Genomic DNA, 27,054 nt, shown 5'->3' on the forward strand with positions numbered 1-27,054 from the left:
TAGCAACCCTGACTGCTTATTTATGACCTGATGACTACTGCTTTCTGCACCAGTATTAGTATCTTTTATAGCCCAGATCTTGTTATAAGAGCATCATGGTTTTCCCTTTTCCTGCCCTCTGCCTAAAATTTCATGTGTGTGGCAGTCTAGAAAATGGCAGTATTCAACTGGTTGTTCCTGTCCCTCCCATTATCTGGGCCTGATCCTCATTTACACTAAGACCCCTTGGCACCATTGTGGTGTTTAAAGAATACCACTTTATGACCCCTTTACACAGCCAGAGCAGTATTAAAGAGCCTCAGTGTAAGTGAGAATCAGGCCCTTTTGTTCTCGCTATTGGTAGCTATCACAGTTACAGGGTTAGCTGTACTTCTGTCCTCTTTCAGGGCTCAGACCTCTCTCTCTCCTGGAGTGAAATGCTACAATTTTCCTGTTCTAACACGAGGCCCTAGGCTACAGAATCTGTAGCTGAACTAGGGTACCTGCAGTTCTTCTCAATCTATGATCAGTGGTGAACAGGGATAGGATAGCCTTCTTGAAACAAAAGTGGTGTTTATTTTAACAGTGGAACAAAGCATTTAAAGTAAAAGTATTTTAAAACATGTCTTTCTGACCTAAAGGGTTCCCATCCACTGATGGTAACCTAGGCAGGCCAGTATGTTACTGTGTCTGAGTCTGGTTCCCCAAAACAGCTGCTCCCCAATCTCAATGAATTCCCAGGCATTTACTCCTCTGGTTCAGAACAGTCCTGTAGGCTCAGTAGGAGATCACGCCGGAGTCCTTAGGGCCAATAGTTCTGGCATTGTCTCTTAACAACTCTTAAGTGTTTTCTGAGAAGTGGCTTATCTTAAGCCATTGTGTCCCTTCCCACTTGTTTTTCCCGACAGTCCCCTTTTAAAGTAAACCAACATATTCATACACTAAACGTCCCAATAACCAGGTCAACATAGTGTTCATAAGTTATTACAGAAGAGCTCCAAATCCATCACACTAGTATGTTCCTTAATATGATTTGAATGTAATTTATTTGTATATAGTTGGTTTATTTCCTTTTGCTTTTGAAGAGAAGAGAGAGGGAGGCATTGTGCCTGGTTCTCACCAGCATTTTTAATCTGTCACATTCATGAGCAATGAAATGCATTCTCACGGAACGGAAGTGTTTTCCTGGCTTGAAATTGTATATTGCCAAGTTCCAGCTTTGAACAAATATATGCACTACTGAAAATTGTTCATGACAGAAATGCTGACAGAGATCATCAATTGACTATCATGGTGCTAACACACACTAATGTAATTTTATTTCAGAGCATTGTCATAATAAAAATTATTTTTGTTGATACCTGTGTTGATAATATTACTGATCATGCAAACCTTTGCTTTTTAGAGTAATCCATTCAAGGGAACAACTTGCATGAGCAACTACTGTTTGTGTGAATAGGGATTTACAGGATTGGGGTCTAAATTACTAAACCCTGGAAAAACTATTTAAAAAAATTAAATGTTTTTGCTACCATTTGTGTTGATTGTTTACTTTTTATAAGACCCATATCTTGGAAATTGAAACTGTTTCCCTTCTTTGACCCTTTTCTGGCACAGTTCTGTAGTATTTTGGTTGCAAAAGCTTCAGACAATGTTAAATTTGAAATCAGTTTTCATCAGCATTTGTGGGAACATTTCAATTAATACAACCTGCAAACTCAACCTGGGATTTGAATATCAAACAGGGCTATTTCTTTCCAACATGTTGTTGTTAATAATAATGTTTCTGCAAGCTAAATGATGTATTTAGTATAACCTGTACAACCCCATGTAAATTGTGCCTGTCGGTTATACCTCATTGTCTCAGATTCTGCCCTCAGAATACCTGTAAAACCCCCAATCTTCAAATATGCCCTTATTTGCGCCTGTACAACCCCTTTGCCTGTAGGCAGAATCTGGTGTACGTTATCCTTATTAGTGATCATAAGGCCTGAGAAGAATTGATTTTCACTTCCCAGGCTGAATTTGCCGGCAGTTGGGGGGTGCTGGTGGTGGAATTCTGTACTTGTAAACTGAGCAAATTAACAGAATATTACTACGAGAAGCTTTACACATAACCTTGTCATTTATCATTACCTTATTAACCATATATTGGTATTTTCTTTAATCAGGCCACAGATAAGCGAAGAGCTCAAAGAAGTGATTGTAAGGATGCTGGATAAAAATCCAGAAACGAGGATAACGGTTCCTGAGATTAAGGTAAATTTGTCATGAACGTTATATTTATTTGGAATTGTTTCATATAGTTTCAGTTGGTTTCATATTTCTTATATTACTTGTAATGTGACAAAACTTAGCAGTATTTCTGTTTTGGGGCTATATCAATCAGCATAGCTCAAAGGGTGAATATATTCACTTTGCTCCATATTTGTATGGCTTAAAATCACTCTGATGCTGTTTATTTCTGATAATATTAATAAAAGAGGATTTTTAATTAAAATTGTTCAAAATCTGGATAAAACACTGATAGCATTTCCCACAAACATTTGTGTAGATTGAAAACTTGTTTTACTGAGATTGCTAACTCCAGTGATCAAACCTGTTTCCGCTAGCAGACATAGATGTGTGTTGCAGTGACTGTGAAGCTGAATACTATACGTGTATATACCTGTTGTTCATAGCATGCTGGCTGTTGTTACAAATGCAGGAATGGGATCAAGGCATGTAGCATCCATTTCTGTCAACATTACCTTGGTCATTGTTCTGCAAAGCTCATGAATCTAGAGCAGCGAACACCCCCTACTCCATGCTGCTTTGTATATTTTGTTTTACGACTGATACCATGTTCTGCTATCATTAATCATTGAGAAGTCTCACCTATTTGAAAAGAGGCAGAAGGCTTGTTTACACTGGCACTTTACAGCACTGCAACTTTCTCGCTCAGGGATGTGAAAAAGAAAAATCCTGAGCGCAGCAAGTTTCAGCACCGTAAAGCACCAGTACAGACAGTGCCCCAGCGCTGGGACCCGCGCCCCTTATGGAGGTGGGTTTTTTATTCTCCCAGCGCTGCACTGCAACCACACAGCCACGTTAAAGCGCTGCCATGGCAGCATTTTATCATTGCCAGTGTAGACTAGCCCAGAGAAACTGAAGTTGAATAAAGCAGGGGTGGGGGTGGATTGACTGTATCTATCCTCTCCTAATTTGCATCTCTGATGTATCACTCTTGTTATTCACAGTTATTTAGGTCTAATTGTTTTGCAAACTCAGTTTGGAATTGCTGTTAACACAAAAAAAAATCAAGGAAATTGTATGGGGGATACATAAGGAAATTGCTGTTTCTGAACCATGTTGGTGCACGGAATACCAATTGTCTCCTAATTGAAATGCTCACATGACTCAGGTATTCCATACTTTTAATAAAAATGATTTCATTTAGGGTTGACTGTGGTGTTTTGCCTCTGAAGAGGGCTGTTATAAGCATGAATAATCATTTTTGGCATACACAATTTAATTAAGTGCCATAAAGAAGCTCTTTGCTGAGCTCTTGAAAAGTGCTCTGGACACCTGCACTAAACTCCCTTTAAAGTTTGTAGGCAGTGAACATCAGTCTTACTGAATGCTGTGGACTAGTCCCCAGGAGGTAGGCAGGTATTTTTTAAAAGGATACTGGATGCTGTTCTGATTAACTTCCATAGGACCAGCCTTTGGACAAATACATTGATATCAAAGAGCCCCACTCTAGTACTGTTTGTTTATACTTGTAACCCCTTGTATTATGCAGCATATTAGACAAAAATTATGTAAGGCCTCCCATGCCCTGAACTGATTTACATGGCATTATGGGACAATGCTAATTCATTACAAGATAATCTAATAAACTATGTGGTTACTAAACTAGAGGAGCAGGGAGCAGCACAAGAAGGTGAAGTGTTCTCTTGGGAGGGAAAGTGGGAGGCCTGCTGGAAGATGCAGGTACATCTGGGGCTCCTAAACCACACAGGAGCCTGTCATAGTATCATTCCCAAATCTGAACCTTAGCGTCCAAAATATGGGTACTAGCATGAATTCCCCTAAGCTTAATTACCAGCTTAGATTCTGTATAACTACCACCAATCAGGAATGTTAGGGCCTGATACCCTCTGGTCCCCACCAAAACCTTCCCTGGGGACCCCCAAGACCTAGATTCCTTGAGTCTCACAACAGAGGGGGAAAAACCATTTCCCTTCTCCCTCCTTTCCTCCTCCCAGATTCTCCCCGCCCTGGGTACTCTAGGAGAGAGAGACAGATTCCAGCTTCGTGAATCTAAGGGTATGTCTACATCTACAATTTTGCAGCGCTGGTTGTTACAGCTGTATTAGTACAGCTGTATAGGGCCAGCGCTGCAGAGTGGCCACACTTACAGCAACCAGCCCTGCAAGTGGTGTTAGATGTGGCCACACTGCAGCGCTGTTGGGTGGCTTCAAGGGGGGTTCGGGGAATGCGAGAGCAAACCGCGGGGAAGCAGGTCTCCTTCCCCGCGGTTTGCTCTCGCGTTCCCCGAACCCCCGTGCAAGCAGGTCTCCTTCCCCGCGGTTTGCTCTCGCGTTCCCCGAACCCCCGTGCAAGCAGGTCTCCTTCCCCGCGGTTTGCTCCCGCGTTCCCCGTACCCCCCTGCAAACCGCGGGGAAGGAGACCTGGTTGCACGGGGGTTCGGGGAACGCGAGAGCACACCGCGGGGAAGGAGACCTGCTTGCACGGGGGTTCGGGGAACGCGAGAGCAAACCGCGGGGAAGAAGACCTGCTTGCACGGAGGGGGTTCGGGGAACGCGAGAGCACACCGCGGGGAAGGAGACCTGCTTGCACGGAGGGGGTTCGGGGAACGCGAGAGCAAACAGGGGAAGGAGACCTGCTTTCCCGCGGTTTGCTCTCGCGTTCCCCGAACCCCCCTGCAAACCGCGGGGAAGGAGACCCGCTTGGGGGGGGATTCGGAGAACACCGGAGCAAACCGCGGGGAAGGAGACCTGCTTGATTACCAGAGAGGCTTCCTCAGGTATCCTGGGATACCTGCTTATTCCACGGAGGTCAAGAAAAACGCTGGTAAGTGTCTACACTTGATTACCAGCGCTGGATCACCAGCGCTGGATCCTCTACACCCGAGACAAAACGGGAGTACGGCCAGCGCTGCAAACAGGGAGTTGCAGCGCTGGTGATGCCCTGCAGATGTGTACACCTCCTAAGTTGCAGCGCTGTAACCCCCTCACCAGCGCTGCAACTTTGTGATGTAGACAAGCCCTAAACAAAGGGATTCCACCCTTCTCCCCTCCCTTCCCTTCCTCCCGGAGAGAGAGACAGAGATAAACGCAGAGAGCAGGTTTTTCTTCCCTCCTCCCTTTCCTTTCTCCCACCAATTCCCTGGTGAGTGCAGACTCCCTTCCCTGGAGTCTTACAAAAAATAACCAAAAAATCAATTAGATTCTAAAAAAAGAGGAAAACTTTAATAAAGAAGGAAAAAACATAAAAATTGTCTCCGTAATCAAGATGGTAAATATACAGGGTTTTTTAGCTATTAGACAATAGAAAGAAGCTTTCTCCAGCAAAAACACAATTTAAGCTACTTCCAGCAAGTACACATCTGCAAATAAAGAAAAACAAGTTAAAAGACTATGCCTGCTTTTGTACTTACTTACTATTCTGAATAGATAAGAGACTGCAGTAGGGAGATTGGCAGAAACCTGGTTGCACCTCTAGTCCTGTCCAGGACCCAGAGAGAACAAGGCACAAAACCAAAACCGACAAACAAAAGCTTCCCTCCACCCAGATTTGAAAGTATCTTGTTTCCTGATTGGTCCTTTGGTCAGGTGTTTGGGTCCCTGTTTGTTAACCCTTTACAGGTAAAAGAGACATTAACCCTTAACTATCTGTTTATGACACGCCCCCCCAAATCGCAGACAGTGGGGAATCTCACTGGCCGTGATTTGTTCCTAGAACTTTAAAATGAACAGATTAATACAACACATGCCCCTTTACATGTACTAATACGTATGTAAACTACAAGACTTTCTACATTTTAAGGACAACTTTTAACCAGTGCATTCTGGGAAACTTTCATGAGAGAGTGCATCAGCTACTTTGTTAGAAGCTCCTGAAATGTGTTGAATTTCAAAATCAAAATCTTGGAGAGCTAAACTCCATCGAAGCAGTTTTTTGTTGTTTCCCTTGGCAGTATGAAGCCACTTCAGCGCAGCATGGTCAGTTTGTAGCTGGAACCGCCGTCCCCAAACGTATGGGCGTAGCTTTTCCAGAGCGTACACAATGGCGTAGCATTCCTTTTCACTGACTGACCAGTGGCTTTCCCTCTCAGACAGTTTTTTGCTGAGAAACACGACAGGGTGGAAGTTGTGATCCGGTCCTTTCTGCATGAGAACTGCTCCTATACCACGCTCAGATGCGTCGGTGGTTACTAGGAATGGCTTGTCAAAGTCCGGGGCCCTTAACACAGGGTCAGACATGAGCGCCACCTTAAGTTGGGTAAAGGCCTTTTGACACTCATCAGTCCACTTAACTGCATTTGACTGGGTCTTTTTGCTCAGGTCGGTCAGTGGGGCAGCGATTTGGCTGTAGTGTGGTACAAATCGCCTGTAGTACCCGGCCAAGCCTAAGAAGGATTGGACCTGTTTCTTTGACTTTGGGACAGGCCACTTTTGGATAGCATCCACCTTGGCCTGTAAGGGGTTTATGGTTCCTCGACCCACCTGGTGTCCCAGGTAAGTCACTCTGTTTTGGCCTGTTTGACACTTTTTGGCCTTAACAGTTAGTCCGGCCTGCCTGATGTGCTCAAAGACCTTTTCCGGGTGTTCTAGGTGTTTGGGCCAGGAGTCAGAAAAGATGGCCACATCATCGAGGTAGGCAACTGCATATTCGCCCAGTCCTGCTAGTAGACCATCTACCAGCCTCTGGAAGGTGGCGGGTGCATTCCGCAGCCCGAAAGGAAGGACATTAAATTCATACCCCCGCATGGGTGATGAATGCTGACCTTTCCTTGGCAGATTCATCTAGCGGTACTTCCCAGTACTCCTTGGTTAAGTCTATTGTAGATATGAATTGGGCACGTCCCAACTTCTCCAATAGCTCATCGGTGCGTGGCATTGGATAGTTGTCCGGACGAGTTACCGCATTTAGCTTATGGTAGTCCACGCAAAAGCGTATTTCCCCATCTGGTTTGGGTATCAGAACCACTGGAGATGCCCATGCGCTGGTAGATGAGTGTATTATACCCATCTGTAGCATGTTCTGGATCTCCCGTTCTATAGCAGCTTGGGCATGAGGAGACACCCGGTAGGGTGGGATTCTAATTGGGTGAACATTACCTGTGTCAATGGAGTGGTATGCCTGTTCAGTCCGTCCTGGGTGGCTGAGAACAATGGGGCGAAGCTAATGCACAGCTCCTTGATTTGTTGCCGCTGCAGACGTTCCAGGGTGGTTGAGAGGTTCACCTCTTCCACGCCACCATCTTTTTTCCCTTCGTAGTAGACACTGTCAGACCACTCAGCGTCATCTCCTCCCTGGACTGTAAACTGACAAACCTGTAAGTCTCTGGAATAAAAGGGCTTGAGAGAATTAACATGGTACACTCTGGGCTTTAGGGAGGAATTGGGAAAGGCTATGAGGTAGTTAACAGCTCCCAGGCGCTCTTGGACCGTGAATGGCCCTTCCCATGATGCTTCCATCTTATGGGCCTGTAGCGCCTTCAAGACCATAACCTGGTCTCTTACCTTGAAGGAACGCTCTCTGGTATGTTTGTCATACCATGCCTTTTGCTCTTTTTGAGCATCCTTTAGGTTTTCTTTAGCAAGGGCTAAAGAGTGTTGGAGGGTATTTTGTAGGTTGCTTACAAGTCCAGAATGTTAGTCCCTGGAGAAGGTGTAAACCCCTCCCATTGCTGCTTTACCAACTGTAATGGCCCCTTAACCTCGTGACCATACACAAGTTCAAATGGTGAAAACCCTAAACTGGGATGTGGTACAGCCCTGTAGGCAAAAAGTAACTGCTACAACACTAGGTCCCAGTCATTGGAGTGTTCATTGACGAATTTACGTATCCTGGTCCCCAAAGTTCCATGAAACCGTTCCACCAGGCCATTGGTTTGATGATGGTATGGGGTGGCAACCGCCACTGCTGTGGCATTTAATTATATGGGAAAGAAGACACATCCTCCAACAAGCTTCTTCCTGCTCCCTTGCAGTCATCTGTGCCTCCTTCCACTGCCTGCGTCCTTATCCAACAATGCCCTTGTTTGCAATGTAATCCGCCTCCCCTGATTATCCCCATATGTTTGGCAAACAAGCTGAACAGCTGGAAGGTGGTAGGAGGGTGACATGTTATTTTACTGATGTAGTATGAACATCAGTCTCTGTGGCATCTAGGCAAAAAAGGTAAGTTGTGAGGGCAGTTGCACAGCCATGTAACCACATCGTGTATCGGGACCTCTCCATGACCCTGAAACGTGACATTAGTGATAGGCCAAAATACTCAGACTTGGGTACCATATTATATGTTTACCTCGGTGGCCTGATTTCCAGAGATACTGAGCATTTGCAGCAGCATCTGAAGTCTAGTTGCTGAGCGCTCAGCACTTCTGAAAATCAAGCCACTCGTTTAGGTGCCTAAATTTAGGCACCTAAGTTTGAAAACAGATTATGGCACTTTTTCTGGGCCTGTGTTGTAAAATGTCTATGTATGTGAGAGAAAGCTGCTGTTGATGACTGGGATTTTCATAGGTTTTGACTGAATTCAATGGAAATTGAGTACCTAACTCTTTTTTAGCCCATTTGAAAATGTCAGCCAATGACGGTTGGTGCTGATGGTCTGTTATGGTCTTATGGTTTCTGTAGCGACACTATGCACAGTCATTGGAGTGCAGCAGACTCTCTGAGTTAGCCCTCAGTCTGTTGATTCAGCACATTCCAACCTATGTGGAAAATGGAGCCATACTGACTCACAGCTTGTAATAATATTCAGCCCTATATTCATTATTTCCCCATATTAACTAACATCCATACTATGTGAAGTACAAGAGACAAACACATTTAGGATTTTCTGCAGTGGCTTGTTCACAGCTTTCTTTTTGTCCCTTTTCTATGTAGTTGCATCCCTGGCTAACAAAGTTTGGGGAGGATCCACTGCCTCTGGAGGAAGAGCATTGCACTGTGGTGGAGGTGACTGAGGAGGAGGTGAAGAACTCCGTCAAGACAATCCCAAGCTTGCCAGCTGTAGTAAGTGTAAACAGGAGCTTTCTAAGGTTTTATGTTCCGGGAGATATGTCACTTTCTTTGAGCCATCAGCCTGTGAAGCAGTCTCAACGTGAGGGGCAGACAAATTTCCAGCGTATGATGTGCGTGATTTAGCCATTCAAGTCAGTAGGCGTTGTTCATGCCTTTGAGCTGTGCATTTAGGTCAAAAGGTTTACTGGTACCGCAACACACGGAGGGGTTTGATCCTGCAGCCATTATCCTTATGACCATTGACATCAAAGGGGCTACTCAGATAATAGGTGCAGGGCCAAGCTCCCCAGGTGGCCAGCACCAGAGGAAGTGAATGATAGAAGAAATTCAAATTTGGGAAGACTTATTACCAGACACATCAGTAACTCCAGTTCCAACACCACCACTACTACTGGAAAAAGGAAGAGCAGTGAGGGAGAGTAAAGGGTTGTTTGCATTGTTGGCTGTGCAGCCGCCCATGTATACAGACAAGGTAAGAAGCAGAGCTGCAAATAGCCCAGAAAATCCAGCATAGGACACACTATGGTAGTTGTTGAGCATATTCTCTTTGAATCAGCAGTAAGGGCCTGATCAAAAGCCCATGACATCAATGGGAGTCTTTTCATTGACTTTAGTGGGCTTAGTACCAGGCTGTTGGTGCCTGTAGCAACTCAGTAAGCACTAGGCAGCTCTAGAGATATAGCCCTAAGAACTGGATATCCTATTCTCTTCCCATTTTGAAGGCAATTTAATCATATGGCATTTTCCCTCTAGAAATAAATGTATGAAACCTTTTCCTACAAAATCTTCTATGTGATGGAATAATAAACACACTGCAAAATATTGACCTCCAGGTTTAAAATAAATAATTACAATGGGTAGTTAAGAACTCAGCCTTTCTGCTTTAGGCATTTAAACACTGGGCTCCAGTGTTGGGAGTTGAAAGACTCACTTCCCGTTTATGAAAGGAAAAGATGAAGTTGTAATGAAAAGGGGACACGTTACTGACTGCAGATTGAGGTTATGCTTAAGTGTGCGTGTGGTTACCAGATGTCCTGGAACTGACATATGAAGTGCAGTATTCCAGACAAATATAGGCCATGGTCCAGAAAAGCCTTCTTGGCATAAAACTAAATGCCTGCTTTTCAATTATTGAAACAAAATACTGTTAACATATCCTCACTAATTTAAAAAGCAAAGGGAGGCAAGCAAGGTCTAAAGCCTGGTGGCTTAAGAACTTCCACACATGTGGGAGGAAAATACTAATACTATCCCATAATTTGGGGAAAAATCCATAGACCAGAGCTGCAGCTGGTGTAAATCAGTGTAGCTCAGTTGGTTGGTTTCAATGGAGCAACATCAATTTACATCCGCTGAGAATGTGGCCCCATGTTTCTCTACTAATTTTAGAATGCAATCACTGAAATACTGCAGAATTTGTGAGCCTACCTCATCACTATGAGCCAGCCACCCTGTGTTTCTTAGATAAGATTGAACTGTAAAAACTTGTTCTAAGGTGGCTCGTGCTTTTTTCCCCAAAAGCAGAGGGTTTCTCTTTTCCTAAAATATTTGTTAAATAGTGAAAGTCAAAATGCCAGCCTATTTGACAGCCCTGGAAACTTAGGTACTCTGTTTATCCTCGTGCATTTCCACAATATCTAAGGTCTTATACTGTGCTTATAGTGATGGTATCTGATATTCTTCGGGGAATCCTGATACCTAGAAATAGAAATAATAAGATCTGTTAGTAACAGAGATGGCCCCAAACTTAAATACCATGCAGCTGAATGGAGTTAAGGATTGAGGGCGTACAAAATCTGAACTTGAATCTGAATCTAAGTTTAGTGGCTAATCTCTCTAGGGTGGGATGATTGTGACAATACCTTCACCCTGCCACTGAGGTGGTCTGGCTATTTACCTCTCCTTATTTGGGACTAGTGATAAAACCACATTCTAACCTGTAATGACTCTCACAGCTTCCATATGAGGTAGATAAAAGAACTTTTTTATTTCCATTTTACAGATGGGAAAAGGTATATAAAGTGGCCAGATCCTCAGCTGGTGTAAATCAACATAGTTACATTGAAGTAAATGAAGCTAATTCATTTATGCCAGGTGAAGGTCTGCCAAAGAGGTTTAAAGTGGCTTCCCAAGTCACAGAGGGAGTCATTGTCAGAGCTGGAACTACATCTGAAGAGCTCTTGGCTCCCAGTCCTGTGCTCAGGCAACCAGCCTGTTCCCTTCCTTCTAGTCAATAGGTGTTGACAGTGTTCATGTAACTATTTCTAGCAATCCTTTGCAACTTCAATAGCCAGTGGGTCAGCATTTATACCAAACAGAAACCTAAGGGCTATTATATAGATCCCTCTAGTTCAGTTTTTAACTGTGAAATGGCATTACAATTTTATTAAATTATTAACAAAGTAATCATTACATTCCTCTGATCTCATGCTTAGAGCTGCATTATAAAGATGATGAAAACTCTGTGCCACCTATCTTCTCTGATCTGTTTTTCCTTCTTCAAAGATTTTAGTGAAGGCCATGCTAAGGAAACGCTCATTTGGAAACCCATTTGAGGTTCAGGCCAGAAGGGAAGAGAGGTCCATGTCTGCTCCAGGAAACCTATTAATGTATGTATATCTACCCCTTCTAGTGCTCAGCCTGAGCTGTATACGTCCGCTTCAGTGAACAAAGTAGTGTGGGAGGAATAATGGAAACCGTTTTCAGATAATTTCCTTAGAAGTTAAAGGTAAAATTCATGTGGAAATCAGTCAGTGGAGTTACTTAATAAAGGCCTCAAGTATCATTTGGGGTTGAAGTATAGTGAAACATCCACATTAGAACAAAGTAAACATTTAGTTGTATGGATGCAGCTACTTCCATATTTAGAGCCACATCCTGAGCTGATGTAAATGAATGCAGCTCCGTGGACTTCAGAGGAGTTGCACCCATTTAGAGCAGCTCAGAATCTATCTTTTTAGCCAGTTTGTTTATTTTATACTGTGTGTAGTTTAAACAGTATTCAAACATCAAGCTAGTAAAGTATCCTTTTATGAAATGCGGCTAGGTTACTTAATTCTTACGTAAGTAACCTCTGCTCTGCTGTCCATAAACAACAGAAGTAGGAGGTTTGGAGAAAGAGGCCAGCTGAGTCATCTAGACATTAAAAAATAAAAAACCTGTGCAACTGGAAGCTTGCTGATATATTTCAGCTCTGCTCTGGAAATCAGTTACCCATGTAGTCTGTGCAAACTGACAAACATGCACATCCTGGACTAGAAGCCAGTGAGTGACACCTTTGACAGTACGTTATTAGTATTGTGGGAACCAACAAAATGCATCATACGTAATAAACCAAGTTACAGTACATAGCATATATACAGGGGCGTCTCTAGCTTTTTTTGCCTCCCCAAGCATGGCAGGCAGGCTGCCTTTGGCGGCTTGCCTGCAGGAGGTCCCCAGTCCCACAAATTCAGCGGCTTGCCTGCGGGAGGTCCGCCAGTCCTGCGGCTTCGGCGTACCTGCCGCCGAATCTGCAGAACCGGCGGACCTCCCGCAGGCAAGCTGCTGAAGGCTGCTTGACTGCTGCTCTCGCAGGGACCGGCAGGGCTCCCCCCGCGGCTTGCTGCCCCAGGCACACACTTGGAGCGCTGGTGCCTGGAGCCACCGCTGCATATATACATCATGCCCAAAACTCAACATCTTCCCTGCTAAACAAACACCACTCTTAGCAGATTCCCAGAGATGCTGATAACTTTTTATATATATTAACTAAACTACCTAACTACATCTTTGGAAATACAAATGTAGTCTTTTCTCTCACCAGTGTGTAGAGATTTCAGCGAGTTGCTCTCATTAAAGATGGGGGGACTTTAGAGCCCAATCCTGTACTAATGAAGTCAGAAGCAATTTTGCCACTGACTTCAGTTGGAGCAGGATCCAGGTAATATGCAAATTCACAGCACGTAGTGGAGCCTAGATCAGTTAGGCCTTGTCTACACTGCCACTTTACAGCGCTGAAACTTTCTCACTCAGGGGTGTAAAAAAACAACCTCCCTGAGAGATACAAGTTTCAGTACTGTAAAGTGACAGTGCACCAGTTACTCCCCTCATGGGGGGTGGGTTTTTTTTACAGTGCTGGGAGAGCTGTCTCCCAGCAGTGGTGTCGCAACTGCATATCAACATTTTAACATTGGTAGTGAAGACATTCCTTCAGAGTGTTCAGACAATGTTATGTGATAAAGACTAATCCTCATTAGAACTTCCCATAAAACTGGGAAGAACTGATCTTGAGGAAAAGTCATTTAACTGTAAGGATTTTTGTTTGCTACTTGGGTCAGGGATATTAGCCAGGGCCTTAGCCTAATTTTAACTCACAGTTCCCTGTATGAGACACACAGGCCAAGTTCCAACTCCCATACGTTTCCTTAATTAGATTTTGCACAACAGATGGTAACACAGGACCTGCCATACACTGTACTAGTTAGATGTCTGGTGCCATCTAGCTGAGTGTCCTATAGCTCTAGCTGTCTGCCCAGATCCTTACAACAGAGGGAGAATGACTACATCCAATTAGATACTTTTCTCTTTTGTATCCACCTCCCTTCTCCCATCTACTGTGGGAGACTATTTCAGAGGTAGGAGAGTTAAAGGACCTTGATTACCATAAAGAAGCACTTTTGCTCTTTATATTTTATTGCCTTAACCTTTTCAGAACCAAAAGCCTGCTGTAAATCTACTTCATGATTAACCAGCTGTGGATAATGAATAGCACTCCTAATCCAGAAAGGAAAGAGTTACTGCAGTCATGTTGAATTGAACCTGGATAACAACAGAAACACATCTAGTTTTATGACTTTACGTAGAACAGGTTCATCATATCTATTTCCCAAGGACCCAATCCTGCGAGGTGCTGAGTGTTTCCTTTTAGAGTTCTGAGCATGCTCAAATCCCATTGAGATTTGGCCTGTAGTGAGTGCAGAGATGTACCGTGCTCTCTGATTTCTGCTGCCAGTTTCCTGAAGTTCACTGATTTTCAGTCTACAAACTGACAGTTTCAATCTAGGCTGGCAAGCGAGATGTCATCCAAGAGACTGCTCTATATGATGCGATTGTCAGCATGAAATACAGTCTCAAGGACATGTCAGAAGAACATTTCCAATGTGGATACTTCATCAGCTTAGCGGGAAGAGCTAATCTTCACTTTATATAACTCTCAGACCATCACCTTCCATTCCTGTTACCCTATGACATTGCTACTGTCACCCATGTCCACACATAGTTCCTTTTCACTCTATGATGTTGAGACATTACTGAGTCTAAAGAAAAATACCAAATAGCTGTCACCCTCTATAGTATTTAACTCGGGGGAAGCAATGGGTGCTTCTGTTTTTTCTTCAAATCTTATCCTAACTGGTGTATGTTAGGATTTTCTCTTGTTCTCATAGATATTACTGAGATACATGGGATTAGACCAGTGGTCCATTTAGTCTATGTCTGACAGTAATCAGTGCCAAATGTTTAAGAGGAAGGTAGCATAAGAAACCCTTTAGTAGGCAGTGATAGAATAAACTACCAGTAGGAGATGTTTCTTCCTGACCTCTTACACCCTGGAGCATGAGAGTTTATAGCCCTGCTAAAAAAATCTTTATCCAATCTGTCTGATTTTTTTTAATCTTATTAAGCTTCAGTGATAGGTTGTATACCTCTATTGTGTCCCTTTTTTTATCTCCTCTCTAAATTGAACAATTCTAGTCTTTTCAGTCCCTTCTTGTATGGAAGCTTTTCCACGCTTCTAATCATTTTCAACCACCATGTCTGGACTTAGTTTCCTTAATAGCCTCTTGTGTGGCACTGTGTCAAAGGCTTTTTGAAATAAATTATGTCAGCTAGTTCTCATTTATCCACTATTGTGTTGGCTTGCTCAGGGCACTTGATTTACAATAATGAGCCAGTTCACTGATTGAATCAGAGCCAATTTGTGGTTGCTCCAAAGCAAGGAAGTTTATATCTCTTCTTTAAAAAACAAAAACAAAAACAAAAACTTTATCCTATGTATTGTAACCTTTGTGTGTGCAAATGCTCAACTGTGCTGTCCTCTTACTTAATTGTACCCAATCAGCTTATGTGCTATTATGCAATCAGCATTTCTGGCACTTCCAGTAATGTTTGATTACCCTAAACTAAGACTTGCAAAAATGGACCTTATGGACCAACATAGGAATGTTTTTCTAATTAAATCAAGAGACACTGATACTTCAGACAGTATTTCTTACATACAAGGATGTATTTAACATTGTAAACAGATAATTTAAAATAATATGGATTTTTCTTTTTATACATTGTAAAAGTTAGATTAGTGCACTTGAATGAAAGAGATGTAAGCTTCTTATCTTTCCCTGTGTTTTGCTTCATTGCATTTAAGAAAATACAGAAAACAAGAGGCAAAGCTATTTTATTTCTATGAAGTGGAAGTGTTCATTGTACTAGGTGAATTATGTCCTGATTACACTGAGTACATTTGCAAAGAGAAATTGTGCTAGATATTAAACCCAGGCTTCATGCCATCCATTTACAATGGATTGTTCTGTATAAAATCATCTCCAAAGTACATGTTATGAATGATGTCACGTTAATTGAAATCCAGAACAAGTGTAAATGATAAACTTCTAGGAGCTAACAATGTTAAATGACATTGTTACAGTATAAGGGCTTGATATTGCAAAGTCTGGCCCTGATCCCACAAAGCACAACTTTAAGCTCATGAGTAGTCCCACTGAAGTCATATATTACATATATTTGATTTGAGGTCATAGTCATACTCAGTGTGCTCTAATCCTTTGCTGGGTCAAGGCCAGAGTGCTCAGCATCTTGCAGGATTAGTCCAAAAGCAATATTGTGTATGCTGCTTCGGAAGTTCACATTCAGGGACAGTATGTGACTTCAGAATGGTGGAATAGATTTTCAGCTGGTATAAATCGGAGTAGTTCCATTAACTTTAATGCAGCTATGCCATTGACACCAGCTCAATATTTGGCCCATTTAGTCTTTAAAACAAGTACACATAATACAGAACAGTAAGGACTAGACTGAAGGAAGGTTATACTATAGGGTGGCTGATCTGTTATATGCCTGCCACTATCTACCACCTGTCTTCAGTACATACATTATCAGCAATGATGCAGCTCTGTTATACAGATGGCCTGTGAGCTGTTCTGTATATCTCATGTGAGCCAATATCTATGTGAGCATTTGGTTTATAAGAAAAACAAAACATGACACTTTCCTCTAATGTATCTAAAGTAATTTGTACTCAGTCCTATGTAAGATTCATCTTAGTTATATGGGGATAGCTCTCATTTTAAGAATTTTAACTGTTCAAACCCAATTAGTCTGCAGAAACACAGTCAGTAACTTTGCTGAAAGTACCAATCCTTTTGACAGGACCCACCCTTGATCTTCTAGTCTTATGAAATGTGTGATAGGATTGTAAAAGATGCAGGTGTTCAGAATTTTGACTTTACATCTCATAGAGCAGGCAGTATCCTCAGCGTCAAAGTTCCCCCTACAACCCTGTGTGTGTCCAGTGGTGACTGAGAGAGAACAATACCTCCTACTGAATTAACCACATCAGTTCCTAGGAGCTCTGGGTATTGCTGAGCACACCAGTACCCACTGGACTCAATTCTGCTGTCCTCACTCAAACAAAACTCCCATGAAAGCGACATTGCAGACTTCAGGATTTGGCTCATGTTCCTCAATGGGAATTGAGAGCACTTTGCATGATCTAATAGTGAGCCTCTGTGTGCTGAAAACACACTGGAAACTGAGGTGTAACCTGTGTCACCTTTGTTATATTAAAGGTATCTCTCATATTAATGAAGCAAACAATTTTTTTTAAAATCCCAACAACACTGTTTTTCTACATCCCTGACTGTACTGTCTTTGAAGTGTGGTAAATCAGTGATTGTAAAGTTGCATTTAGTTCCAATTATAGGAAGGAAAATTACTTTCATGTTCCTATATAGGAAAAAAGAAAAGCAATTAGAAAACTTGCCCAGTTTCATGTTCAATTTGTGTAATTAGGCTGCTTGTAAAATAGTTGGGGGTTTTTAAGCCATATGCACTGGGTGCTGCTGAAGTCAACTTGCATCTGCGCCAATGTCAAGAATCTTCCTGCAATAATCCTTTTGACAGCTGAGTTAGCTTTTCAGTATCTGGTGCCTAATTAACATTTCTGAAAAGGGATCTGCCCTTTAGAAAAAGAGAGAAAGATGCCAATTTAACAGCCTACTTATTGGGTTTCTTAGGTTGGAAGCTGCCTGACTTAATTAATTTCTTCACAATCCTTCTACTACCTGCTCACAATATGCCAAGCTCTATTCTGGGAAATGCTTAGGAAAGAAGATGCAGATCAAAGTTCTTTGCAATAGCAGGAGGCCTTTCATATCTGTTACAGATTTTGGTCCTTAAATGGCCCTGTTTAAAAATAGTTTTTAAATTCATGGGAAGGGCTTAAATTCTTCACTTCCTGTAAAATTTTGAAAAATCTTTTCCTATTTGTTATTTATTTCTTTACTTTAGATGTCTAGACATGTTTAAAAGGCACCTAGGCTTAGGTATTTGGCAATATGTTACAAGTGAATGGAGCTAAAATGAAGACGGCTGTTTTTAGCAACACTATTTATATAGCTTCTGTGTTTAACTGCTGCTACAGGTCACAAAACACCGTGAGGCTGATCTCTTGGCTCTCACTTTGGTCCCTCCCTACATGCTGCTCCAGGCAACAGAGAAAAGGGTGCCATAAGATAGAATAGCCCTGAAGGCTGCTCTGACTTATGCTGGGGGGAGAGGAAGGGTCATTTTGGTCACAGCAGCAGCTTCCTGGAATCTGAGCAGCTCAAAGGTAGTGTAAAGCCATCTGTAACTCCCCTCTGGGCTGTTCTGTCTGTGCAGCGTCTCTCAGGAGATCTGTACAGAATCTGACTCTTTGTTTTTTTAGATCCTACATGCCCAAACCACCCCCACCGTGGCCCCCCAGCACCGGACAGACGGGGGGGAGAGGTGAGGCCCCAGCCCTGGTGCACTGCAGCCTGAGCACCCTCAGCCCCTGGGTGGCACAGCCACAGTGCACCCAGTCCTAGTGCTGTGGGTGGCCAGGCAGGACGGTCTCCGTGCCCCCAGTCCCAGGGCTCCAGGCAGCACGACTGCTTTGCTCCCAGCCCTGGCGCTCCGTGTGGCGCAGTCACTGCACCTACAGCCCCGGGGCTCCAGGCGGCCCCCAGTCCCGGTGCTTGGGTGGCCAGCACTGGGCAGGCAGCGCAGCACGGCCCAGCACCAGCGGTCCCGAGTTGCTGCAGGAGGCATGCTGGCCTGCGGGTGGGGCCACAGTAGGCTGTTTGAGGAGGCAAAACCTCCCTTGCCTACAATACCTGCTGCCCATGACTCTCTCCAAAACTCAATTGAGGCACATTGGTGGGGCAGCACGTGCAAGACTTTCCTTGCCAGTGCTGTGCCTATTGTGCTGAGAGAGGATGCCAGCCCCCAGGGCTATCAGTCCAGCACCTTTTACCAAAATTACATTCACTTTTAAAACATATCCAGTTGACACTTGTAGCCAGGTTAAAGGCTTCATTGTTGATGGTATTGGCAGGAGACGGGCTGCAGAAAGGATGACAAGTTTACTTTAACCCTTAATTTCACAAAATATGTGTTTAAGGGGTACATCTACACAGCAAAAAAACACCCCTGCAGTAAGTCTCAGGGTCTGGATCAATTGACTTGGGGCTAAAAATAGCAGTGTAGACGTTTGGACTCAGGCTGGAGTCTGGGCTCTGAGAATGATGGGGAGAGTCTTGGAGACCAGGCACTAGCCTGAGCCCAAATGTGTACACATTGTCAATGGAAAATCCTGTCCAAGTAAATTTCACACTAATATATTTTTCATTGCGAAAGAAGGATGTGTGTTTTTATTGAAAGCAATGGCTCATATTGTGGCAAGGGTAAGCAGTATTATAGTCTGTCTAATGGTTTATAGAATAACTTGGGCACAGAATTTCACAACATTTTGTTAATCTAGGAGCATCACATGCAGAAGCACCCATCATCTGCTCAGTGGTTTATGTGCCTAACTCCCGCTCAACTTGTGTCCTTTGGCAATTAATAACACTGCATGTTCATAACACCTCTACATGCTAAGGACACAGCCCCGTATGCTGCTGAGCACCCTCAACTCCCACTAATTTCAGTAGGTGTTGATGGCACTGAACACCTTGCTGGAAGCAATTGGCACCCTGCAGGATCAGTTTCTGTTAGCACAGGTGATTACTCCAGTATGCACAGCACTATGGGTGACAGCATTAACTGTCATGTTTTTTATTTGGTCTTTAGCCTTATTAAACATTGCTGACTAATACTCCATCCTCTATTTAATTTCATTCCCTTATTATTCAGAAACGTGTTCATTTGCCTTTTGCCAGCATCTTCTTTACCATTTTCTTCCTTATCTCATTGTTTGCCCTTAGGGACAGGTTCCTCTTAAGCTCATCTGTATATTTGCATCCATCTTTAAGGTAACTGTGTGTTTGTGTTTCCCCTGGGTGTAATAGAATTATAAGTCCTCTCCTCAGTTGTCATGCTTTCTGTGTTATTGAGAACATAAAATTCCATCCTTCATATAGGAGCAGTTTTGTTACCGTAGTTATGTGGTTTGTTACAGTATTTATGTGTGTGTGACACTAACATTCATTCTCCAAGTTACTTGGGGTTTTTCTTGGTCATGTTTCCTCACCCTTCTTTTTTTTTTCTTTTGGGAAGGATGGGAGAGGGAGACTTGGTGAGTTTTAGCAGAGATGGGGCTCAATCCAAAACCTTAGCTCCAATACCCACAAAATTTGGGAATCTGGATCTGAACTTGCAGCTCAGGCCCATCTCTAGTATTTAGAACTTATGAAAGATTAATAAATGTGGCTACAACCAAATATGCAGCAGGTAATTCTACCATTACCTCTCCTCTTCAAGTTTCTGGGACTCCGCTGTGATCATTTGGGGGGGATGAGTTGGACTCTGCTGTGATGAGTTGGGGATGGGTCCTGCTTTGAGCAGGTGGTTGGACTAGATACCTCCTGAGGTCCCTTCCAACCCTGATATTCTATGACTGATATGGACAAAACCTGTTAGTCTACATTTCAGCATTTCTCATATCCATCAGGACCTAAGCAGACAGCATGCATATTTTGCAACAGATTCCATGGATCTGTCCACAAAGTATACTATCCAATTCAAAACAACAACAACAAAAAATGTAGTTAATGGAAACTATTGGAGGTGATTAAAAAAACGACATCTCAGTGCAAAATCCTACTGTGCAGAGCCAGCTCAAAGCATAGTTATTCTGCCTAGAGTTTGACAGAGATGGTTTCAGATGAATGCTTGGAAATTAATCATGTGTCTTGAAATTCCATTTGAGCAGCTCTATTATTATGGAGACAATTGTTTGCTTAGGAGCTCATTTATCACTGTTAAATAAATAGATGAATCAAACTAGAGACACCTCCTGCTGTAAGAGTGAAGGATTTTGAAAAAATTCCCCAAAAGTACTGGGAAGGAACTGAGCAGAGTAAAGGCTGATGAAGCACTTTAATTGGCATTTGGATTGTGATACATGGGACTGTTTTCAATTTTGAAAAAAGAGAAAGTTTTAGTGTAATAGTCTTTTCCACTTGGAAGTACAGTTCAGGAATTCATAGACAGGTTCACTGAAGTCAAAGGAAGTTTTGCACTTACGATGACTTAAAAGACCATGCTCAGAAAATCAAGCTCAGGAGAAACCCCCTGTATCAGCATCCAGTAAGGCTAGAGAGATGTAATAAAATACAAAAGTTCACCACTTACCCCATGATACTTGGTTTCAGCCACAGCCTCCTGTTTAGTCTTAACAGCAGCATATGCATGGTCTCCCAGTAAGGGCATGACTGAGGCTTATCTGCATTGGAAATTCACCCTGATTCCAGCCATCTGTGGCCAGTTGGCTCCATTGAAGCCTGCACTGGTTTCAAGTAATCTCAGTCTGTGCAAATTGAGGGTTATTTTGTCAACAGTTATTTTGCTCTGATACAGAAACTTCAGTGGCTGGCCAGAGATTGCTGGAACTAAGACAAACTGCCAGTGTAGACAATGCTTGGGTTTTGGAATGAATAACACAGCCTGGTGCAAATGAAACCTGTGATTGAGGTCTATTCATCAGGAACCAGAGGTGCAACAAACTGCTCACAAGAAAGATGCTGCCATTGTTCTGAAGCAATTTTTCTTTAAATACTTAGGACCAAATTCTCTACTCAGATACCCAGGCATAACTCCTGGCTGCTTCATTCTCATTAACATTCTGCCTTCATTCCCACAGAAGTCAATGGGAGTTCCAAGTGCATAAATGAGGGCAGATATTGGCCCATAGTGAAGGCATAGATGGCATTAGGAAAGAATTCTTATCTGTTAACAGGACAGAGAGTGAGCGAGCTGTGACTGAACATGGGACTAGGAGCCATGATTCAAATACTGATTGTAGTCTCTTTGCCTCTCTATCTTAATTTTACTATCTGTTATGTTGTGAAGCTTGCACCATTAATGTACAAAAATTGCTAGATGAGTGTCATGTGTTATTACCACTGTTAACAATGGTCTCAACAGTGCAGCATGTTGGATAACCACACAGAGCAAGGTTCATTAGCCTGCTATTAACCAAAGTAACACAAATACAAAATAACACCTTAAGAAAAGCTATTTAATGGAGACTAGCATTTAGCCTCAGTCCTCTCAGCATGTACTCATGTCTCCTATGGTGGCAGCACAGACCGCAGACTATTTACTGCAAGATCACCCCAGCTGTCTGTAGAAAAATGAATTTAGTTGATATTCAGTATTGTATTGAATGTTTTGTCAATTTTTGCTGTATTGCACCCATTCCACATCCTGTGGATCACATTGCCTTTAATACTAAAACAAGGTGTATCAGCTACTGAGCATTACAGGGAAACATTTAATCTGATTCATCAAATTGCAAACAGTAGCAAACAGTACAAAATGACAGCAGGCTGTAAATAACCAGTGAGACACCATCTGCTGCTGAATTATGCTTGCCGTTATCCCACTGCACAGACCTGCTTGCATTATATCTGATAATGAAACCTCCTTTCCTGTTGACGGTAATAAATCATTTAAAGAGGGTGATGACAGCCCCTGAATTAACTGGGATCAGCCACTGAAGATGGATCTGTTACTCAGCATGTTGGTGTCAGGCCTGAAAGTGCATTGGGAAATGGTCAGTTGTCTATATTCAAGGTCAGGTTTATCACCTGGGCTGTGATGGTGCACTTAGGAATGGAATTATGCTTAATGGCAGCCATTCTTTTTCTGTTTCACTCTTTAAAATAAAGGAACGCTTATGTGTGAGCTGTGATACAGCTTCAAACTAAATGATTAGGTGTGATGTCCAAAAAATTTCACTTAACCAGTTTTAAGAGTTGACTAGCCTTGCTACCTCTCCTAGGCTGTCTTCGCTGCAGAGTAAACTCAAGTTACCTACACTCTGGTTACTTCCTCTCAAGTTAGCCTAGCTCGGGTGAGAGCAGACATATTGTGAAATAGCACTCGAGTCACACAGTGTGATTGTATTAGCAGCAAAGTGATTGTGTTAGCACTTGACAAGTTGCACTAACTTGAGCTGGAGTCTTTGCCACTTGACAGCTTGCCAACTGTTCTTCCAGTATAAGGTGCATCTCCAATAGGACAGTGGACTTGGCTACGCTCAAAACTCAAAAGCGCTGCTGTGCTCTCCCAGCGCTGCAAGTACTCCACCTCCCTGAGGGGATTAGCTTCCAGCGCGGGGAGCCGCGCTCCCAGCACTGGGGCACTGTTTACACTGGCACTTTACAGCGCTGTAATTTGCTGCGCTCAGCGGGGTGTTTTTTCACACCCCTGAGCGAGAAAATTGCAGCGCTGTAAAGCGCCAGTGTAGCCAAGGCCAATGTGTTAGTATAGCTATACCAGTGTACCTATACCAGCAAACCTATTTTAGTGTAGACAAGGCCTTAAAAGCACCAGCACACTTGAGTAAAGGGTTTTTGTGTGTGGATGGGACTCAGACAGGGGCAACACTCAAGTTGGCGTTGCAATTGAGACAACCGACAGTCTCTTGAATCTGCAAGAGAGGAAGCTGAAATTTAGGAGCATTCTGAAAAGGCTGAAGACTTTGAAGTAAGACAAAATATAAGTAAGTTACCTTCATTTTGGTTTAGTGGCTAATACTGAGCAAGTTTTGCTTAGACTTTTTCAATGAATTATCAGAAACTGGAAACTGAAAATTTTTTGCTAAAACTTTTGAATTATCAGGAACAATTTTGAGTTTTTGTAAAAATGTTCCGTTTTTAGTGTAGTTTTCAGTAAATATTTTCAGTTACATAGACTCATAGACTCATAGGTCAGAAGGGACCAATCTGATCATCTAGTCTGACCTCCTGCACAAGGCAGGCCACAGAACCCCACCCATCCAATTTTATAACAACCCCTAACCCAGGACCGAGTTATTGAAATCCTCAAAATTGGTTTGAAGACCTCAAGCTGCAGAGAATCCACCAGCAAGCGACCCGTGCCCCACTCTGCAGTTTTTGGATTTCAAAATGATTTTTTTTATTGAAAACCTATTTTTTATTAAAAACATTTTAAAAACATTTTCTAGTTTGGATTTTTCTTGGAAAAGCTGAAAAAGGTGGGAAATCTGGGGGAAAAAATTATATAATTGGCATTTTAATCAGCAGCCGTTTGCAGTTGAGCTTTGGAAAAAGGGTTGCAGATGTCAAACCATAAAATCAGTTAAACAAGTAGATTTTAAAAATATAAACCAAATAAACTTATAAACATTGCTGCCTTTCTGTATGTCTGTTTCTGAGAATTAAATCTCTTGTACTAGTGCAATAAAAGGGAGTTAGTTGAGAATGTATTTTGACAAACTAAGGAGCCATAGCCTCATGATACAAAGTCTTATAATACTTGAGAGATCAGTGCACTGGTGTTGATGCATTTTTCTTTATCACAGTCTAACTGTTTACATGGTCTACTTTTTAAGGAAATACAGTTTTTTATTTGAAAGTCATCCTTCATATAGTTATTGATGAAATTGGTTTGGCTTGCCTATTGGAGAAAACTACACCTGCTCTATTTTTCTAAATGCCTGTTTCTAATTATTTACTTCCCTTCATTCATTCATCTAGAAAGCAAGGGAGCAGAGAAGGAATAAAGGACCCTGATCTCCCTGACGTCTGTGAAGATGAGGCTACTTCATGAAGCCACGTGCATGTCCTGGATTGGTTATTTACTGCTGTTGTAACCGTTGTGTTATATCACACACATTCTGCTTTCACAAACCAAAGTTTGTGACCTGAAAAACTGAAATTGAAAAGAGGAAACAAGCAACAACAACAAATAGTGCAAGTTCTTTGGAAATGATTTACTCATGGAATGCTATGTTGTATTACTCATTGGCTTCATTCAACATGTAAGATGTTTCTCTGTATTTGAAATGTAGCTCATTCTGCATTTGTGCTTCAGCCTACATTGTGTGGTCATTATAGTCTGGCATCTTGATCAATTAATATGTTTTTATTAATAATTCAAAGAACCAAACTTTATCTAATAGGGCACTTGCCATCAAGATGTTTTCCAGCTTTTTGCATTCTGCATTCAAAGTACCAAGAAAAAAGATATGCAGTAGCCAGGTCTCCTGTATTACTCAAGTGCTTAAATTTACTGGGGCACAGTCTTACTTCTGCTGAAGTCAATGGCAAAATTCCTGTTGACGTCTGTTAAAGTAGAATGAGATCTTCCACAGTGTAATTCTTTGTGCTTTTCATTTTTTCTTATTTTTGAATTATATAGCTCCTTTTAACATATAGGGCCACATTAGAGTCATTTTAGTACAATATTGGAAATATACGGTATTGCCATCCATCTGCATTGAGCTTTCAAGTGTCCCAGAACAGTTAAAGGCCCTGATATTCATCTGAATATGATGGTTTAGGGCACCAAGAGCATTTGCTTATAGAATGTATTTAGTGTGACCTCATAGCAAGTGTGAAAAATCAGGACAGGGGGTGAGGGGTAATAGGAGCCCATATAAAAAAAAAAAAAGCCCCAGATATTGGGACTGTCCCTATAAAATCGGGACATCTGGTCACCTTAAGTGTACTTGCTTATAGAGTGTACTGTTCCCAGAGAGCTGGGATTTGATTCCATTTGTGTGCTAATGTGTGGACAGGAATTTGTATTTACAGATCTGAAAGCATGAGACAATGGATTTGATTTGTCACTTAAGGCAATCTGATTTTCCTTTCCCACTCACCTCCCAGTCCACCCCATAAGAGAGAGAGAGTACGTGTGTTTGATTATAGCTTGAGTTTTTTATCTAACTACTGTTTACTGGTGAATGCCCTGAAATAGGACATTTTCCTATAAGAGAGTATGTTAGTATATGATTCTTAGAGGTTAAGCAAGAGACCCAGAAAAGCTACAGGACAAAAGTTGAGTTAAATTAAACTCATTTGTGTACCATTTCAATACTTTAAGTTTTATGCACTTGGTCCTTTGCTGTGGCATGCTGTTGTAACACCCCTAATATGGTTTTAATAATATGCATGAATCTTCAGTGTTGTCAAATTAGGAGGTCAGAGATTTGTTTGGAATCCCAAGTCAGCAGCAATGGAGGCTGAAACCACTACAAAAGTAGTTATGTCATGTCCTAGGTTACGTCCTGCTGCAATTCCACAGGAGAGAGAGAATAGCTGCTAGTTTGAGTTCTGAGATGAGATTGTCATGTTGCACAGCTATAAATTTGGAGTAATTCATTCACTTCTGTGGAGTTACTTCCGATTTACATTAGGGTTGCTGTGTTTAGTCAGGCAAGTACAAAGGTGTGTGCACACCTCTGTAGAATCATAGGACTGGAAGGGACCTTGAGAGGTCATCTAGTCCAGTCTCCTGCACTCAAGGCAGGACTAAGTATTATCTAGACCAACACTTACAGATGTTTATCTAACTCACTCTTAAAAATCTCCAGTGATGGAGATTCCACAATCTCCTTAGGCAATTTATTCCAGTGCTTAACCACCCCGACAGGAAGTTTTTCCTAAAGTCCAACCTAAATCTCCCTTACTGCAATTTAAGCCCATTGCTTCTTGTCCTATCCTCAGAGATTAACAACAACAATTTTTCTCCCTTCTCCTTGTTACAACCTTGTATGTACTTGAAAACTGTTATCCTGTCCCCTTCGCAGTCTTTTCTTTTCCAGACTAAACAAACCCATTTTTTTAAATCTTCCCTCATAGGTCATGTTTTCTAGACCTTTAATCATTTTGTTGCTCTTCTCTGGACTTTCTCCAGTTTGTCCAGATCTTTGGACTTGCGGCATCCAGAAGTGGACACAATACTCCTGTTGTGATCTAATCAGCACAGAGTAGAGCGGAAGAATTACTTCTCACGTCTTGCTTACAAGACTCCTCCTAATACATCCCACAATTATGTTCACTTTTTTTGCAACTGTGTTACACTGTTGACTCCTATTTAGCTTATGGTCCACTATGACCCCTAGATCCCTTTCCGCAGTACTCCTTCCTAGACAGCCATTTCCCATTTTGTATGTGTGCAACTGTTTGTTCCTGCTTAAGTGCAGTACTTTGCATTTGTCCTTATTGAATTGTATCCTGTTTACTTCAGAGCATTCTCCATTTTTTCCAGATCATTTTGAATTTTAATCCTATCCTCCAAAGCACGTGCAACCCCTTCCAGA

The 27,054-nt window shown here is 42.3% G+C and overlaps 1 protein-coding gene across 5 annotated transcripts in view; it reads left to right on the forward strand.

The window, feature by feature from the left end:
- The window catches only part of CAMKK1 (calcium/calmodulin dependent protein kinase kinase 1), a 182,405-nt gene extending 156,029 nt beyond the window's left edge, over positions 1–26,376 (forward strand). For all 5 annotated transcript variants that reach the window (XM_030536912.1, XM_030536916.1, XM_030536913.1 and 2 more), the window contains 4 exons: positions 2,151–2,238; positions 9,105–9,233; positions 11,748–11,851; positions 24,485–26,376. In XM_030536912.1, coding sequence (XP_030392772.1) covers positions 2,151–2,238; positions 9,105–9,233; positions 11,748–11,851; positions 24,485–24,557 — 394 coding nt within the window. In that variant the 3' untranslated portion in view covers positions 24,558–26,376. The remainder of the gene's footprint in view (positions 1–2,150; positions 2,239–9,104; positions 9,234–11,747; positions 11,852–24,484) is intronic.
- The last annotated feature ends 678 nt before the right edge of the window (positions 26,377–27,054 follow it).

This window comes from Gopherus evgoodei, chromosome 17 (assembly GCF_007399415.2).
Source record: "Gopherus evgoodei ecotype Sinaloan lineage chromosome 17, rGopEvg1_v1.p, whole genome shotgun sequence".
NCBI classification, from domain to species: Eukaryota; Metazoa; Chordata; order Testudines; family Testudinidae; genus Gopherus; species Gopherus evgoodei.